Below are 20784 nucleotides of genomic sequence, written 5' to 3' on the forward strand. Positions count from 1 at the left end.
ACTGCCCAAATGCCTCTACAGCTGCGCCCGTACCGTGGATATGCTGGTTTCGCAGGTGTCTAAGGTGCCTTTATGAATGATGACAGTAAAAACCCGTAAACAATGTTTCAAACGACTTCTGAAGAGAACTCCCGATCTGATTATTGGATGTTTTAATACTCCTGAGAGGGTCCCAACAATATATATTTACCCTGAATCGCTATTCGCAGCAGTGTCCTGAGTATACGTTGCTATCTCAGATGGAATTCTGGGTCGATACTCCAACTGGCACCCGCCTCCTTATTGTTTTGTCATTCTTTTTTCTTGAACGAAAGTCGATTCACCATCTCCACTAGCTCGAGTCCAGATTGTCCCCTTACTTATGTCGTTACTGGTTCTTATGGTCAACATCCCGCGTCTTCCATATTCATAGTGATTCGACGGCTAATGGTGAGAGAATCCTGTTCTTCAAAATGGTGATTATAAGCTTGGAACGCGTGAAATGTCCCTTCTCCAAACTTCCGCTAAGTAATGTTTCCGGCCCTTGCAATTTCACCTTTGATTTCACCGTAACAGACTCAGATCACCAAATGATTATGCAGCGCATGTCCTTGGCTTTGGCCGGCAGGTAAGTGCAAACTTGTTTTATAAGTGCTCTACCTTAAATGTTTTCTATAATTTGCCTACGGCCCAGATGTTATAGTTGCCGCCACCGAGATCCAAGTGTATGAAAACTTGTTGCCAAATATTGGAGCGAAAGGAGAGCGTGTTGTGTAATCAGTGTGAACAACGCTTGACTAGAAATGTGCTATCTACCTTGGATGTTTGTCATGAATGGGTTCCAATACTGGGCCAGATGAGTTTCTAAAGAAACTGTCAATTTATTCAAAATGCATAACCTTCTACCGTGACTGGTCCGGATTCCAAGTTTCGCGTTATGATGATTCTGAATCATCCATTCGAATTTTGCCAGTGTTATAGAAAACCTTCCTCTTCCAACAGCAAATCGAACCCCCTCTGATGATCTGAATTGAATCCCTGACTTGTGGTTTAATTCCTTCTGAATTCTCCTCAACTCTGCGTTAATTTGTGAAATGTCGACGAACCCTATCCTTTTTTATCCTTAAATGAATAGTGATGCAAAAACCATGAAGTTGGCCTTAAGCCACCGATTCTACCCTGATGAAATGACTGCAACGTCACCTCCAATCTGCAATAATTCGGATGATATTTCACACCCTCAAAATCGCGTACCAATTGAGAGTTATCGTTCTCAATGGCCAACTGTGACAATTGCGAAAACCCTAGGTTCCACAATGCACCTGTGATTAAATCACAATCTGAAAAAATCAAAGAGAGATAATCAACTGCATGATTCGAATGGAGCCCCGAGGTGCCTATTTATTCTTTTCTCTCCACCTTCTCCAGAGACTTCTAGAACATTTTTGATCTTATCTCTTAAGTGACTTTATTAAATATTTTCCAAGTCACTTTATTAAATATAAAGTTATCTCTTAATAACTATTTATTTAATTAAAATAATTAATTAGTCATCCTTGGACAACCATTAATTAAATTAATTAAATCGAACTGTCACCAAAAATTGGGGACATGACATGTTGAATCATTGAATGAGTACATGATGATAATTGAAGTAGGTTTATAATAGAAATGAAAATTAAATAAGATTTGAATGAAAATATTTCTTTTGTTCATTTGTTTCTATCAATTCTATTCCTTTGTGTCCTCTTTCTCTGTTGCACTAGTTGAATCAAAGATGTTGATTGTTCATCACTTTGAGCACCCTCATTGTTTTTCTTCTTTCTCAACTACTAAAATTCAAGGATGGTTTCTTGTTGATGGTCAGGAATGATAATTGAATCACTGTGTGCACCAAATAATTCATTATTTTCCTCTTGGTCCTCTTCATTTTCAGTACCTAACAAGTTTGATTCCTGGGCTTCCTATACACGACATAGATTAACTTACTAAAAAATATAATACCTATAATAAAATTTTGGCATGAACCTTACAAGATTCTAATAAACTTACCCCAATTTCATGACCAATGACTAATTTTTCTCCTCTATCTAGCATATGTTTTCTAAGGCCTTAGAAATCATGCAGTAAGGCATATTTTAAATCCTCATTAGATGCTTCTTTTAGGAATTGGTGCACCTACATGATTGGATAAAAAAAAATTCATAAGATATAATGACTTGTGAGATATAGTTAACTCATAAGTTTTTCATGACTATGTTTTAAGAAATAAAAAATACTATACATGAAAATGTTCACTTACCAAGCCACCATGAATACTGTTGTACCCACCAGATCCTAATTTGTGGGATCGAATGCTTGATACCCTAGCTTGAGTTTCCTTTTTTGTATCTCAAAGATGTCTTTTAGTTCCAATATGGCAAATAATTTGGATTATTATGGAATTTTCTCGTAAATTTATCATCTTTCACAAGTTCATCCTATGTCACTTGGTTTGTGATCCAAGTAGGATGTGGGTATTTCAAATCTTTTGTCAAGTTTGAACTTAAGTTGTCCCTTTTATAGTGAATATATTTTCAAGCAATATCTAGAATGCATTCCTTATGAAATCTAGGATCTCTGAATGCTAGTATGACATCTTTAAATAGTTGATCTTTCTTGGAGTTGGACTATTTCCTCCGATCCGCTTGAATAGTATTGCCAAATATCCCTATTTCATCCTTCAAGACTTCTCCATCTGAGGTGAGCAAGATTGTAACTTCTTGCATTCATTTTTTAGTCACTAAGCATATTTTTGTGGTCTTAGGGGTTGAGATAGATGCCTCTATAGGTAAATTTGTTAATTTTTCATTAAGTTCCTATATTTAAAATGAGATGCAAAATTATTTAAAATTTCATTTGGCTATAAGCACTAAAGAGGTTCACATAATAAATAAATAAAAGACGAACATAGTGGTGAAGAGAGATAAAAATGATAAAATATTACAACTACATAATAATGAATGATATTTCTTGTTGTGTTTTGTAAGATAATGAATAACTACAAGCAAGGAAAAGAGGCTTGCAGGGTCTTCATAAATAAGGATGATGAAATGGACTTTTACATGGAGCTAAATGTGCATAATTGTATTAGGCTAAATCATAATCAGAAATGAGAGATCCTTTTTATTGAGAACATTAGAAGGGTGGCATTTTGATATTAGATGTTAAGCTAAATGATATGTAATATTAGAATTGTACACAATTCAAAAGAATCCTCTATTGAAGGTTGTATAATATTTTCATTAAAAACTTGTCTTCTATGTTTGGATTGTGGATTATTATACACAAATGGTTTAAGTAATATAATATCTCACAATATATTACAAGCTGAAAATGCTTTGTTCTTTATATTTGTGAACATTATGACATATGCTAGATAAGGAAGTACTTTATTTTTATGAATATTTGTGCTAAGAAGAATATATTTTATTTAAAAAGCCTATGAATTTTGGGAAGGAATCCCAAGGAAATGACTTATGAAGAAAAAAGAGAGGTTAAGTAATGACTATTTTAGGAAGACAATAGGATGATAGTTTTCAATACTTAATTCCTCTTATTACTATGCTATAGAACTATAACAGTAATTGGAGAGATGATCATTTTGTAGTTATAAAGTCAATATTCAAAATTAAAAGATATCTACTATATCAAAATTTAAAAATTTAAAGTAAAACCTAATCCATTATATTAAACAATAACCAGATAATATTTTTAAGTAGCTTTACCTGTTCATCTGAAGCAGTCCTTGAACTCCCCAATGTCCTCTCACATATCTCAATTTTCTTAAGTATTTCTTTTCTAGTTTCAATAGCTTCAATGGTATTTATTAGCAGCCTTAATATTCTTCATTGAGATTCTATAACATTCTTTAAGGCAGCTTGCTCAGGTGTTGTTGGGAGAATTCTGATTGAACCCATATTTGATGGATTAGATGCACTGCTCATAGGGGCATGGATGTCTTCTATAATAGGAACACTAGGAGAATCTTTGTTTGATGTAAAGGGTGTGCTAATAGGTATTGTGCTTGATGCCACTCTTGTGATAGATATTTCTAGTGTAGATGTAGATGACATGACACATATTCTTGAAGTATCCTATAAGGAAAAACTATAAGAGGTATACTCAAGGAAATAAGAAAATCAAACCTAGAAAAACATAAGATCAAAGTGTTACCTTTTGAATAATATTGGGGGCATTGGATCAAATAACTGGATATTAGATTCCTACAAGTGTGCTTTACGGAGTTGTGTTAGATATGGCCTCCATTCCACAAACATAAATTAACATAATATAGCATAGATGATAAAATAATTGAACCTATTAAATACAATTTTCAAACTTACCTCGTGCACCATCTCAATAATATTTTTCCCTTGCCCATTCCTTAAGATCTCAATCAAAGCATTTACAATTAATGAATTCCTTGTGGTAGAACATTGAGCACCCATAGGAACATTCTTAAAGAATAACATAATGACATAAATGATAAAATATATATTAGACAACACATGAAATTGATATTAGTAACATAACTTGAATTCACTAACACATGAATAAGAACATACATTATTTTCATTATGCTTCAATATATAACAAAGAAAAAAAAGGCTCAACTTCCAAATTTCTTAGCTTTATGATACGATATTTCTCTTGCCTATTTGTTAATTGTATAAAATACCTAGGTTTTGATAGTGCTAAGTCTTAGAACAAAAATTTTTCTTTCAAGTTAGATTTTAAAGAAGTAAGAAAATGAAACAACTTATCCTATTGAAAAAAAAAATCCACCCAACTCATCAAAAGTAGAGAATCCAAGAATCAGATACATGTTGCATCATATCAATCACATAAAACATTCAAATTACTTAATTTCTATTACATTTTGTCTATATTAAAAAAAATAAAAATAAAGCTATAAAGGTTTAATTATATTGCATTGAATCTTCATAGCCATGTCCATATGGATATGATGATCAAACAATGTCATTCTCACATAAAATATTCTCATCTGATGAAATAAAGGGACCATCATTGATGGGCCCTAAATCCACAAATAAATTAATGCCATTGTTTCCATTATAGTCTTCACCTTCAAATATAGGTAAATGAAAATCAATAAAATCATCATCTTCATGGACTTGATGCCCATGAGGTTGCTCATATGCTTCATATAATTCAATAGGTTCATCATGATCTTCCTCTTGGTCATAAATATCATTGACAATAAAGTTTCCATCATCACCACCTTGGTCATCTATGTCTTCAAGGGGAACTTCTACATCTCCAAGTAAATCACGGTTCTCTGCATCTTGAATAAATGTTACTGATTGTCCTCTTGGATCATAATCGATCACAAATGACCAACTAGGTTGTTCTAAATTTGGAATGAGAAACATCTAGTCACATTGATTTGGAAAGATGTAAGGCTTAGATATCACTTCAACCCTAGATATATTAATCATATGGAATCAATTATTGTGCAGGAGGATAGTTTTTTCTTCACCCACTTTTATAAGCTTGTACTACTCAATGCAAAAAAGAACTTTCTTGAAAGATATAAAATAATATCCTCCAAATACTCCATAATAGAAAAATGTGCTTGTGATTGGTTACTTATCATTTGCATGTGAATGACATTCCACCTGAAATAATGTTCAAACTCCACAATCATAAGTTTGTCTCTTGTCATCAACCTTTTTAATGTGAAAATGATGACCAAAATTCTGCATTGCTTTGTAATATGTTATCTAAATTAATGTGTATAGTAACTTGTTAGGTTGAAGAATATAAAAGTTAAAAATAAAATCACTAAATTACTCAAATATGTTAATATAAATTTATCACCTCTCCATTTGTAGATCCTTTAACAAAATCCATTTGTTGTTGTGTCACTCTATTGTTCCTCTTTGTTGCTTCATGCTCAATATTGGCCTTTAGTTGATGCCATGAGCATCTATTAGGCCTTTTTATTTTATGGCTTGCTGGAAGTCCTCAAGCAGTTTTGGACCATGTCTATTATATATATTGGCCCATGCAATTTCGTCCTCTAATTTCTTTTGTCCAGTGTACTTCTCCATCTATTCCAACATAAAGTTGGAATTTTATGCAACATACAAAGGCAATGACTCCCACACCTTAGCATCTGTGATGGAAAATAGATTTTTTCAATGTATTAATAATAATTTAAAGTTGTATTATAAAAAATAAGGTAAAAATAATTACTTGCAACATTTTCACGCACCTTGTATCCTCTTTCAAGTCCCTTGACACTCTAATTTTCCTCCATCAAATGATTGAGGTTATTTATAATCTCATAATCGTGGTGCTTCAAGATGCAATTCAGGTAAGTACTCACTCAAATGAACTATTGTTTGGAAAACCATGTATCCCTCAACCATGGACCCTTTGAGTTGAGCCTTTTGCCCAAAAAATTGTTTTAAAACCTTCATATATCTCTCCACAAGCCACATTGTCTCAATATGAATAGGACCACATAATTCAATCTCCTCCACTAGGTGTAGATGGTAGTGCTCTTGAGAATTGAAGAAGCTTCACAGGAAGAACATTTGAATATCACACATCAAAAGTGGAACATTCCTCTTCCAATAATTCAATTCATCTTGATGTATCTCTTTAGATGAAACCCACCTACAAATATTATTTAGTGTGTTATAAGGAAGACTTATATTTCTTAAAAAACAATAATATAAACATATATTAGGATATTACAATTATCACACTTCAAAGGATAAGAGTCATGAGAGAGTATGCATAGGATGGATTCAAAATACCTCAAATATTTGAATAGTTTGTAAATGGTTAATGTGACATCATGATCAAAGGTGCTTGGTATTGCTATAAAAAATTTACAAAAACAAAGTTAAATTATGCATGAATTTATTCTATCACTAAGATAAATAAAATTCTAGTTATGTTGCAAATACATATAACATTCTACAAAGTTACTTTTATCCAGTTCTGCCAATCATGTGTTTTTAGCCCTAAGAACCCTAATCCATCTCTTGTGAATAAGTTCTTTAATGTTGCACCAAAATCTAAAGGAAATCCTGTTCTTTTCATTCTTTCAATAATGTTTTGTTTCTTATTTGATGTAAAAAAATCCATTGAGTGACATCAAATGAGTTATTTTCATGCAACCACATGTTTGGCATAATATTGGCAACTTGGAGATCCTTTCATAACTTCATTTGTGCTTCGAGGTTGGTTCCATTAAGATGTTTCCACAATCACTATGCCACATTTGGATAGTATCAAATAGGTGGGCTATCGAAAAGTTCTCATAATATGGTAATTTGTAGAAAATAGATAGTCTTTTCATTCCTAGTGGAAAACATGTCCTTTTTCTTTTTTCATATAGTGAGTTCCACCTTGTAGGGGTCATCCTTCTTGGCTTTATCATTTCCACTTCTTTTACATTGAACTTATTTTTCTCGCGCACTCGATACCAATGATTTTATGATAGAAATTGTCTATACTCATCGTAAATAGTTTAACTAAGATCCTTTGACTAACTATACCAAGTCTTTGGCCCATATGATGGACAACCATGTTTCCCTTTTATTTGAAACCATAAGACAAATATGGAAACCATAGTTAGTGAATAGTAAAATGAACAAATTAACTTGAAACATAATTTATAATATACTATAGCAACAAATAGAGAGCCCCAGGGCATCATGAATTGTTCAGATAAGGATCACATGAAAAATGAAGTTTCTATGATTGATAGGTCTTTATACATCATGCATATTTACACCATCCCATAATTCACAAAGTGTCAATAAGGAGCTCCATGTATACATCCATATCTTTTACTTGATACTTCTCTATTGAAACAAAAGGTTTATAATAATAAATTAATTGAACTAAAATATTTTTATATAATCCTCAAGAAAACAGTTAACTTATAAGTTATGGTAGCTGGTATGATAAGGGTTAACATTGCATGTTCCATTTTCATAGCCATCCAAAGAGGAAGATTGTTGTTAATAATTAGAACTGGCCAAACAAAATATGTTGTTCTAAGATCTTGAAAAGGATTGACACCATCCATTGCTAAAGAAATTCTTGCATTCCTTAGTTCATTTCTTAAATGTGGCCATGTTTCTTCAATCTCTTTCCAATGTTTACTATCTATGACCATACACATGACACCATCTTGGCTTCTCATTTGCACATGATAATTTATATATTTTTCCAACTCCTTACATTTGAACATCCTTTCAAACCTTGGCTTTAGTGGAATGTGTATTACTACTTTATAAGGAACCTTATTGGAAACTTAATCTTGGTGATACCTATCTATGTGACACACTGGGAGTTTTTGTAAATTTCCATTCTTTCCATAGTATAAAATACGGTCATTTGGACATGCATCATATTGTACTCCATTCCAATGTCTTTCCTCACTAAAGATACTTCTCTATGTGAATGAGGCAACTTATTGTCCTTTGGAAGAATTTTTCCTGCCAAAAGCCTACATAAGGTAACAAATAAATTTTATTAGATAAGTATACACAATATTTGAAAATCTTAAAACATCTACTACATTAATTCGTAGGAATATCAAATCCTACCTTAATAAATCCGTAAAGAGTGTGTTTTTCAATCCATGTGTATTTAAGGTAAATAACCTAATCTTAATTCTTGTATGTCTCAAGTAGTTTAACATAATATATTAGAATAATTTGAATCATTATTTAATTATTCTTCCTCATTAAATACCCCTAGTTTTGTAGTATGGAAAGATTTTTTGATTTTTTTTCTAGTTTGAAGGGTTTTAGTGATTTCAAAAAGAAGATTAATATAAGTTTCTCTTAAACATATTAATTTTCATTACTGGCCATTTCAATATTTTCAATATAATAAAGACAAGAAATAGTATTCTATGTGCTACCTATTAAAATGTACTTTAGTGGTTTCATTTAATTAAAATGATAATACACCTACAAAAGATAATGACATAAATACCCGATCTACCACTTTGTATGAATACCAAGAAAAAACCTAATAGAATGATGTAAATAATTTTTTTTATTATGCTAGTTAGGATTATTACATAAATAGATAATGAAACATTAAATATATGTATCCTAAAAAAAAAAAGAATTCACCCAAAATAGCAAAAAATAGAACTTTTAAACACAAAATCTTCAAGTTTACCTTTATAAGAACCCCGAACAAACAAAAAACAAATCAACAAGTTAAAACATAGTTTGAATGAATATAGTTCTTAAAGATATCATACTAAAAGTATGTCACTAAAAATAAGTCTTTTTGAAAAAAAATGGGTGCTAATCTTGTAGGCCTCTACTAAAGATAAGTTTAAATACTCTAAGCATAATCTAAAACTAATGTATAATAATCTAACATATTAATTGAATTTTTCAACTCATCAATCAAAAATAAAGATTAACTATTAGTTAATAAATTGAGTACAACTTTTCATAATTTTACACTTGAGACTTGATCTATATAAAAAATTATAGTTAGAACATTGTATCAATTCGATTGTATGTTGCAAAATAATATATACAATTAAAAAAAATGAAATATAATTCAATGAAACGAGGTGCCAATAATAGACTATGAAGATGAACATATAAGATACTACTAAGAAACCAAATAATATTGAAATTGCCACAAAAAAGAAGCAACAATAATAGAAGCTTAAATAAGGAAAAATATTGTTCTTATTATTTTTTATGGTAATTTCTCTATTCCAGCACTTGCTGCTCATTTTATATGATTTCTCTCGACTCAATTCTTATATGGATTTAAAGTATAGTGGCTCTATATTATTTTACAATTGATTTGACTCTTGTTTGTGAAAAACTAAGAAAGTTAGAACATTTTTGCTAAAAACTATTTCATTGTATTTTGACTATAATTTCTCTATTCCAGTACTTGCTACTCATTTCATGTGAATTATCATGGCTCAAGTAATATAGATATTTGAAGTAGAGTGACTCTACTTTGTTTTGAAATTGGTTTAACTATTTTTTTGAAAAAGTAAGAAAGTTACAATATTTTTGGTGAAAATTGTCTCATTGTTTTTTGAATGTAATGTCTCTATTCTAGCACTTGCTGCTCATTACATGTGAATTTTCAAGACTCAAGCCTTAAAAGAAAAATTTACAACAATTTTTTTTTGTGAAAACTGTTTGAAACACTCTTTTAGCATTGAATGAACAAAATTTAATAAATCATGTTTTCTATGGCTTCAAGGCCTAATATACAAATATAGCTAGTTTTTTATCAGACACAAAATGCATATGAGTATATTCACACATTGTACCAACCATTTAATAAATCACATTTCCCATGGTTCCACAATCATAAGTTTTGGTTGGAAGCTTCATTTGTTCATTTGCTTGGGCAACATCCTCTATTCTATTCCAAGTATTGACCAAGGTCAAGGTTGTAAATATGTACTATTGATGGCACATTAGAGAAAACATTAACATTAGACATAAATTCAATAGTATTTTGGTTGGTTGAATCTTAGTGTAATGCTAATTTTTTTCATTTGATTCAATATGCCCATTTTCATGAAAAATGTACTCTTTTTCTCAATTCCTTTCCCCAATTACATATTGACAGCCTCTACATCAAGATTTCTTTGTTGGGAATGTAGAATACATTTAAGTCTTATAAATAAAAGTTTGCATAGATAGAAAAACTGGGAATCAAATTTAGAAGATAGATAGTTCAAATAAAATTTTTTCCGATTTCATTCATTAATAGTTTAAAAGTAAATAGTCCTTTTTTTGTTATAGCTGATATATTACTATCAATGGAGTATAAATTTCAGCATTCAATTGTGGTGCAGTGATTTAGAGTCTTCTCAAGTTCAACCCTTAACATTTCAATGTTGAAACACAACATTTGTTAATAATAAAAACAACATTAATAATTCAAAATTTTATGTCTTTAACACATCTATCTCATAAGTTTACTCAAATATCATTCCCCTGAAGAACAATATCAATAAGTGATCTAGTTATGACATCATACTCAATATAAGGTGCAAAATCAGCCTCAACTCTTTGGAAAGCACTATGATATGGGATAGAGGAAGAGAAAACTCTACCGAAATTTTAATCGATAGAAAGGTGTAAGTTAAAAAAAAATTTGTCCATGAAATTTCTACATTCTGATTTAAATTGTCTACTACTCTGCTAATTTGAGTGGTCTTATCTATCTATCTTTCATTGTTACATATAGGTCTTCTATTTTGGTGACATTCTTGGTAATTAATGATAAGAATGTGGTTATCTTGCAACTGCTTGAGGGCATCAATTTATAGGTAGCCTATTACAATGTATACAATCATATTTTGAATGTTTGGTCTGGTTAACTAAACTAATTCCATTTGAATGCTTCAGGTTGACGTTGGGGACATTGACCATTTGGTGCATTTGGAAAGATTGTGGATATCTCAATGTTTAGTTGTGAGGATGTTACTGTAAATAATCGCATGGACAAATATTTAAAATATGGATGCAACCAGAATAAGGTATAACTCCATCTAATAAAATTCTAATTAAAAGAATCTAGTAGCAGATGATCTTGGAAAATCTATAATGAAATAAAAGTAAAAGTGCAAACTTGTAGAATCAAGTGGCAAGTTTAACTCTTTTCCTTACTAATGTTTCCTTCATTCTCAACATGATATATTCTTAGTCTATGATGAGAGGTTGTGTTAACCTCTAGCATGTAAGAAGGGGTTTGGAAATTCATGGCATTAGAAGAGAATTGAGCATAGACTAAAAGAGAAATGCATGATTGTTGAGCTATTCCCTTCAAAGGATTTGGTTTAGAGTCTACAATGGATTTCAATGACTTTGTTGAAGCTCTTAGATTGGAAGAACAACCCTACAAATGCCTTGCTCCAAAAAAAAATATTGATATGCTAATGAAGCTCCTCTCAATCAACACATCTTCTTTCACCATGAGATGACCCTGGTAATTCATCTTGTTCTTCATGATTTTCTTTTTGCCACGTAAGAATCAAATAGCCCTTTTTTAATTAATCACAGTGTACTAATAAAATAAAAAGCATTGTTAAAAGAAAAATCATTATCATAGTAATGCAATTGGATTTAATGGAAGATTCATAGGTGAATAAGTAGTTGTTATTATAAATTTTATTAACAACAGCAAAAAGATAATTTAACAGAAAAAGTGGGAAAGGGGGAAATATGGTAAAAGCACTAAACATAACCTTGAAAATAAAATCGAGGTTGCTCTGTAATTTTTTAATCAATGGTGGATTCAATGAATGCTCTATTTTTTATAATATTGGCCTACCCAGGTACCAAACATGTTGTAGGCTTAGATGTATCATTACTTGAGAGCAGGAAAATAATTATCATTGATGCGCATGAAAGAATATGAAAGAATAAGGAATAGTAATGGAATTTTTTTTTTAAATATTTCACTTTGTTGTGATTTATTTATTAGAGTAAATACTTTCCATCAAAATCATACATAAAAGAACTAAGATCTATACAAAATAGTAATGGATTACTGATATCTTATGAAATTGTGATGAGTTACAGGTGGTCTAAGATTTCTTTGATACTTCTTGCGAGAATTGATAATGAGATAAATAATTTCTAACATATCCATTTGAAGAAGAAGCTCAAAATGAAAATTATGGAGAGTGATAGCAATGCCCACAAAGTTATTGGTGAGGATTTGGTGTCTAGTAGCAAAAGCCTAATTATAGAAACAAATACTTGCAAACGTGTTTCCCTAATGGAGAAGATGAGCTTAATTTATAAAAATCAAGATCTAGACTTCCTAACATATCTTCCAACACCATTATCTACTGAAGGTTCAATGATGCAATCGAATAATGTGTTCAAACATGGAAAGCCTCATCCTATGTCCAAATTTCTTATAGATGATAATAATTTGGTTGGTGATTTGTTTTCTCAATGGTTTTCCTAAGATCTGAAATAAAATCACACAATTAACCTAGCTTTCAAAACAATAAATTTTTTTGAACAGTACCTAACTTTGATATCTATGTCAGAAAACACTAGTTGCTTTTAAGTTATTAGGAAGAGTTGCTTGCAATGTCAGAAGAGTACCCATGAGAAGCCATGGGAACATTCAACAAGTCTTTTACATCTTAAACAACAAAGCCACAATGATCTAACAAAACCAAATAGCCTTAATGTAATAACCAAATAATATAGAGAACAATAAAATCATAAATTATACAGCCAAAATGCAATAGTACCTAAACTATTTATGAGACCCAAGAAATTTTAGTTCCCTCACTTCATCAATCCTAATGCAGTCTATGCTAACAAATTATAGATTAATATAGGGGGGTTTATATCACAAAATTTACAACCTCAAGATTTTTTTAATGTTTATTTTATTTTTTTGAGACCCAAATAAGAAAAATCCATTTAAAGAATAGTAATACATGAGATACCTAGAAATTTATGATTCTTTCTAAATCTTTATTGTTTTTCATCAAATACCTTATTTTGAAGAACACATGTCTTGAGAAAGAACAGAAGAGAAGATCACTTTTATCTTTAGGGGAATTTATATCACAACATTTATAGCCTATAGATTTATTTGATGTTTATTTTATTTTTCAGAAACATAAATTATAAAAATCCATTTAAAAATAGTAATACATGACATATTTGGAAATGTATGATTCCATGTAAATCTTCAAAGTTTTGTCATCAAAAACCTTGTTTTGAAAAGATATACCTTGAGAAAGAACAGAGGAGAAGATCACTCTTAGTCTGCAATTTTTTTTAGGAGAATTTATACCACAACATTTACAGCTTGTAGATTTCCTAAATGTTTATTTTATTTTTTTGAAACCTGAATCAGAAAAATTCATTTAAAGAATAGTAACACATTAGATACCTGAAAATGTATAATTGGATGTAAATCTTCAATATTTTCTCAACAAAACTCTTGTTTTGAAGAAGATGTGCTACAATAAACAACAGAGGAGAAGATCACTTTTGAAGAAGACGTGCCATATAAAAGAACAAAAGAGAAGATCACTATTACCCTGTAGATGAATAATACCAAACACATTAAAAAGATAAGTAGTGGGTAATGAAATGAGCAGATAAACTAAAACAAACATATTTGCTTGGTACCTGGTAAAAACCCTTTTCACAAATCAGAAAAGATTTCACTGCATAAACTAATATATCCTCCAATGAGAGATTTCTATATATTCTTTTGCATTTTGGAAGAATAAAGATGCAATAAAATTTGGATCGATTTGTTAATCCTCCCCGCAATTCGTCCGCCCCGCTCGCTTCTGTCCACGAAAGTGAAAATCCATGTCTTTTTCACTATTGGGGGAAATGCATATTCTATTTTGTTGTAGTTGTAAAACTAAGGTAATAAAAAATAATACTTTTTAATTTAAATTAATTAAATTAAGATTTTATATCTTAAAGATAAAATATTAATTTTGCTGAAAGAGATGTCTTAAAACTCTTTTGTATGTAGTAGTGTGCATGAGAAATCAAGTCATCAAATAAGTACATATCATGAGACCTTCAAAAAGAAAATCAAATAACTATAATCTGTAGTCAAGAAGATATACCACCATAATCAAATCGAGATTCTAAATCAATGGGCAACAACAAAGTTCTTGTATATCCAATTATATCATGCCAAATTCTATAGCTCCATTATTGCATCCATGAACCAAGTTCATCTAAATCTGAAAATGGGCAATCTGGTAGCATAGACAACCCAAATCCTAGGCACCAATCTTAATATACATAAATAATAAAAGATTGATAGCAAAAGACAATCTACTTACAACACTGCACAAATTTTTGACCCAATAAGTCATTATACATATCCAAATCAAATACTGATAACCATATCAACAAAAGACGAATCTGATATATAAACTAAGTATACAATTACATCAAATTATAAACCTTCCAAATACAATGCCATAACTCAATATTTTCAGATATCAAATGGCCAAAGTAAAAAACCGGGACCCCATAAAAAGAACCAGTCTAACCAATGGTAAATTGGGAATCCATAGAGTTAGATGGCTAACACGGGCAGAATCTATGTTTGCAGGATGATAGCTGATGAAGTGCTGATCAACATTCTGAGAGATATTTATCTCCAGAAATGCACAAACGAATCTCTATGTCACTTTAAACATCATTATCATTGACAAAAATGTCTACGAGAGTGCACCTTGGGACCTCCAAGGTATTTTCGACAATATAGCAATGCTGTTCTTATGTAAGGCTTCTGAGATATCAAGGTCTGGTGTGTTTTCTTTAATGTGAACGTATAGAGATAGGAGCCTACTTCTTATCATATAGGAAGAAGAAATACCCATTCATAGGAAGAGAAAGTCGCATAGACAGACGCACACCAGCTGGTTCATGGAAGACCAAAGGCAAGCAGAATCATGACGATCCATGCTTAACAAATCATCGCATTGGAACGAAGAAGACTTTTGTTTTCAAAGCAAATGAACAAGAAACAGAGTGGAGAATGGAAGAATACGGTCTTCAGTTTCACAACGCTGATCCTCCTCAAGTAAGTAGTCAGAAAGGTTCAACTCAATGTCAACATTTACATGTGGCCAGAGTAAAAAGCCGAGACCTTATAAAAAGAATATGGTTGTGACCAAGTTCTGATATCAAATGATCAAACTGTCAGTACCTGATACAACCACTAAACAATTAGAAATGATACAACCACTAAACAATTAGAAATGATTATGCAATGTCATGTATCTCAGTAAAGAATGTTGACAGTTAATCCAATTAATCTAATGAGCACAACAAATTCCTAAGAACCACATTTGAACCTTTTCATATTGACCAAATTCTGATTTCACTTGTACAAGTTAAGGTTTCTATTACAATAAATGATCAAACTGTGAATACCCTTTTAAACCACTAGATCACAGAAAGTGGTTAAGCCATGTACTATAGTTGAAAGAAGAATGCTGACAGTTAGTCTAATTAATCTAACGAATACCTAATGAACTCATTTGAGACCTTTCAAACTCACCAGTAGATAAAGATTAACATTGATTTTGATTGATATCTACGAAGCAAAATGTGATTTTGAAAACTTCCGTGAGACAAGTTAGAGCTAAAGTACACAACGAAGTGTTTCAATGTTCTTGCCTGAGGAAGATTAGTGTGGTTTGTCCTAAGACTGTATTCATGCATTCTCCAGTCTGTTTCTTGTTCATTTGATTTGAAGAGAAAAGTTCTCTTAGTTCCAATGCGATGATTGATTAAGCCTCGATTGCCATGATTCCACTTGCACAGAGCAGCCTTCTCCTCGCCTATGCTCTTCCATGAGCCAACTGGTGTGCGTCTGTCTATTGGACTGCCTCTTCCTATGAACGGGTATATCTTCTTCGTGTGGGTGAAGAAGTATGATCCTATCTCGGTACATTCACATTACTATCTGAGACACCATGAATAAGAAGAACATGACTGTATTGTTTAGAATACCTTTGAGCTTCCAAGGCTCCGTGTCGTAGACATTTTTCTCAATGATGATGTTTAAAAGGCCATGGAGCTCCGGTGCATCGCTCTCTTCCTGCATATCCATGTTACAAATCAAATAACCGGAACCCACAAATGAACTAATGAAATGCTCACTATTTATAAACCAAATTGAATTAGCCTCTACAATTGACCGGCACTGTACCATGGTTTGACAAGTTACCCAGACAAAGCAAATCAACCTAAGAAAAAGTACTCTTCATAGTTATAATACACATTTAGAGTTTTGATACTTCATTGTATTTTTATAGGGAGAATGGTATCTCTTTTAGTTGAGATGATCTAGACCATGTTGAAATTTTTATGTTGCCAAGGTTATGGTTGGAACTTTAACATTAACCTTCAATTAGTTTCTTGATATTGAGTACATTGATCATTTTTTGGATTTGTCATGATATTCATACTTTGTATTTGGAGTTGGCATGCATTTATTGGTTACAAGTGCTCAAGGATACCTAGAGACAATGTCAATGTTAATTTTTATTGGCTTAGAGATGCATTTGTTGGGATGAATGATAGTTTTAGAAGAAATTCAATGTGGAATACTAATTTAACTCGAAACTATATTTTTCTTAGTTGAGTCTTGGTTGGACACTTGGATATCTTGATGAGCCTAATTCCCCACTCTTGTTCTATTCGGCAGTTTAGTAAATGAGAGCTATAGATCATTTTCTCTCTCAAGGGCATTAACTTGATGCTTGTACATATGTTATTTTTCTCTCAATATGATTGAGTTTGGGACATGGTTTTGTTGGGCATATTCCATGGTTTAGTAATGGTTTATGAGTTTTCTCTTCTTGTGAGAGGCTTAAATATATGATTACTTATATGGTATGGTTTGGGTCTTGTTATAAATTTTTTATTGGAGTTTTATGGAGGTGATCTTTCATGGAACAATTTGTATCTAGAAGTTGGTGTAGAAGGACATTGCACAAGTTATTATTTGAATGGTTTCTCTTTGGTCTTGATTATCTTCCTTGATGTTTTGTGTTGATTACATTGAATTTAAGATTAGTTTGAGATTGTGTTCACTAGTTTGTGTTTGTGTATGTCATGTGAGAGATGACATTATTATTTATTTATCTCTTTCCTATGTTGATGTGGAGAACCTGAGAGAGTATTGGGGACTTATTTATCTCTTTGCTATGTTGATGTGGAGAACTTGGGAGAGTATAGTGGCATAATAGGAGCTGAGATAACTCATGTTTGAGATACTAGACACTTTGATTTTTTTTTTCAGGTACCAAGATAAAGCAATGATGTACTTAGATTCATAATAGTGCATATGCTAGGAGGGATGATTCCCTTTTTTATATTTATGGCTATAAATTGAATCTATGAAATGTATAGAACACGTGTCTATTGCACGCATTGCATAATATTATTTATACATAATTATTTTATTTTATTGTGTAATGTTGCACCTAGATGGATGTACACTATCTAGAGATTCCCATAGTATATACTTTATGAGTTGTATTAGCACATTGTGATAATATTTGATGCAAATATTTAATATTAGAAAAAATTAATTTGAATGTCCATTATTAAATGTGGGTCTATAGGGTTTGGTAGCATACAATTTATGTAATACCACTTGGTGGTTTTGTTAGAGATTGTTACTAAAAAAGAAATCACAAGCTTAGTTGTTGATGAGAGATAACAGAGACATGTTAGCCAAGAGAGTGGTTGTACAAGTTAGTAGCATATCATGGGATGTGTACATTCATGCTTGTTTACATGGTTTGCTTGGTTGTGTCTATAGCTTTGAAGACTTCAATGGTTGTATTGCAATAGTATTTTTTCTTACAAATATATGCTGATGGATGGTTTTTGAGGCTGAGATTTTCCCTCAATAAAGGCTTAACAGGGTATATCTTCTTGCATTTTTGTAGGTATGTTGTTTTCTCTCTTGCATGTGAATTTTAAATGATTTTATTTCTAATCTATTATGGGTTATGAGAAAACAATGATATTTATAGTAGTATGTTTCCTTGCATAATCTTGATGGGTTGAGTAATAAGTTGCAATTACCATTAGACTAGTCAATGATATAGTTTGGAAGAATATATTCCTATTATTCATAGTAGGGTGGCCACATTTCTACATGCAATCACTTCTCTTTCCATCTCTCTTGCTCTCTTTTTCTTTCATACTCGTAGGAATATATTACGAAGCTATGTTAAACATAAAATCTAATGCTCATTATGTTCATGGGTTTGTTCTTTCATGTTTACCTTTTTAATGATAGATTATTATGCCTTAATTGAAACCTCTTAAGAAGCATTAGATGTATACTTTTTATATTAAGAAGCAAGGAAAATAGGGGCTGAAGCATACAAAGAAAAATACAAACCAAGAGTCAATCAGAAGTCATTACAATGCAATTACCTAACTCCCTTCTTCACCTTCAAAAACCCTTTGGATAAAGTGTTTTTAAAAATACTACTAGAAAAGACCATCAGAATGTCAATATTATACATAAACATGCCCATATTATACACAAAGGCCATTAAAATATTCTAGTAGAAATTAACCAAGAAATTCTACAAGCCACTAAGAAACTTACTAAAAATTGAAAAACAAAAAAATAGAACTAAAGGCCCACCAACCATCACTAATCCTCCTTTCTCTAGTTGCTTGGATTTTCTAGTAGCAGCTACAACCAGTCATCTACCAGGAAACTGTACAGTGAGAAAGTTGTCTCCATGTCCTTTTCATACTTAGTTCCTTCCTTGTTATTCAACATGAGGTAAAGGGTGGTGGCCGCCAAATGCATCGGCCACATCGAGAAATTGAACACACTATCAATCTTTTCTTCAAGCTCCACATTTTTCTTGACTAGGTTAACAACGAACTTTTCCTAGATTTCATTAAATTCATTAGTTTCTCAAAAAGTGGTCCTCTCTGGCTGGTTATGATCTCCCACCATTTGTTTAGGCCACTTCCCATCCTCTCCCACCATAATCCTTGTTTCTATCTGATCGCTAAAATTCCCCATTCTCATAGGGGAAGTAATCATACCTTGTTCCACAACATTTTCCCCCTTCTCAAAATCCAAGGTTATGGTCTCTATTTTGAAGGTATCAAAAACCCTAGAGGCCAAGGGGCTATTTGGTTCCTCCTCCATTAACTCCTTCCTTTTCAATTTTTTCTTCCTCTTGCTCCCCATAGTTCCTTCTAGTAATTTTGTGTTTGGGTCTAGGGTAAAACATCCTTCCAGAGGTAAAATTTGAAGTATATTTATAAGATTTAACCAAACCAAGGTTGGGTAAGGATTTTTTCTCTCCAAGTCTTTTGCTTGATCTATTGATTCCCTTCTTGATAGTGGTGCCAACACTCTCGACATTGAGGACCTTGACATTATACATTTTTATCTTCCAAATAGAGATAATGGTATCCCTATTGCTCTGGGTATGAGTGGAGGTGGAATTTTAACCCATATCCATGATTTTCAAAGGTGAAGGGCTTGGGCTTGGGATTTGGAGGTGAAAGCCATTGTGGAATTTAAAAAGGAAAAAAAATCAAGGCTTGATGACACGTAAAATAATATTTCCCCCTCTCCTTGTTTTCTTATGTTGCACACACTCTATAAAAGTAAATAGGGAAAGGAATGCATTCCTTATTTCTGAAACGGTTCAAGATCCGAAAGTGATAATAGTAGCATACCTTGAATTTGTCTTCCAAGGTTATATATTGCATCATGACATAACAAAATTATTGCATGGTGTTCCAAGAGCTTTTCTTTAGGCAATCCCACTAAGCCAGCGAATAGGTACTTCATTAAAACAAAAAAAATTCCTGATGCTTGTCACGTTCACCACCCTAGGCTACTTCCTTCAATTGTTACCTTCCAGTTCTAGATCAATAGCACTAGCAATATTCAATTACCAATCAACTATTTTAAAAATAATGAAAATGAATATGCAACTCTTTATAGAGTCTTATTCCCCAAACAATTGCCCCCTAACTACCATCCACTTAGTTTAAATAGGAATGATGTCATTATTTTCTATTAGTACGAATAGAGATTATGTCATGCTTGATCTTAATTATGGTTACTTAAAACTGACTATTTTTTACTGGATCACAATTTAATGTATAAACATTAAATAATAGAGACATAACCGAAAGGGAAGGCAATATGTTGATAAATAATATCAACAATCAACTGCTCTAA

The 20784-nt window shown here is 31.8% G+C and overlaps 1 protein-coding gene across 1 annotated transcript; it reads left to right on the forward strand.

Moving 5' to 3' along the window:
• Positions 1–452: 452 nt before the first annotated feature.
• LOC149534581 (protein BEARSKIN2-like) lies at positions 453–15705 on the forward strand. Its single transcript, XM_089806044.1, has 3 exons — positions 453–607; positions 15194–15279; positions 15368–15705. The coding sequence occupies exons 1-3, from the start codon at positions 453–455 to the stop codon at positions 15703–15705; spliced, it is 579 nt and encodes a 192-aa protein (XP_089662170.1).
• Positions 15706–20784: the final 5079 nt, after the last annotated feature.

Source organism: Cupressus sempervirens, chromosome 10 (genome assembly GCF_028749045.1).
Source record: "Cupressus sempervirens isolate cs-2001-9-10 chromosome 10, ASM2874904v1, whole genome shotgun sequence".
NCBI classification, from domain to species: domain Eukaryota; kingdom Viridiplantae; phylum Streptophyta; class Pinopsida; order Cupressales; family Cupressaceae; genus Cupressus; species Cupressus sempervirens.

What these genes read in the sequence shown, in the direction of transcription:
- LOC149534581 (XM_089806044.1), top strand. Translation starts at nt 453, where the DNA reads ATGGTGATTATAAGCTTGGAACGCGTGAAATGTCCCTTCTCCAAACTT. An exon ending in TCCTTGGCTTTGGCCGGCAG is followed by an intron (nt 608 to 15,193) that starts GTAAGTGCAAAC and finishes ATTTATCTCCAG; the next exon opens with AAATGCACAAACGAATCTCT. An exon ending in TGCACCTTGGGACCTCCAAG is followed by an intron (nt 15,280 to 15,367) that starts GTATTTTCGACA and finishes GTGAACGTATAG; the next exon opens with AGATAGGAGCCTACTTCTTA.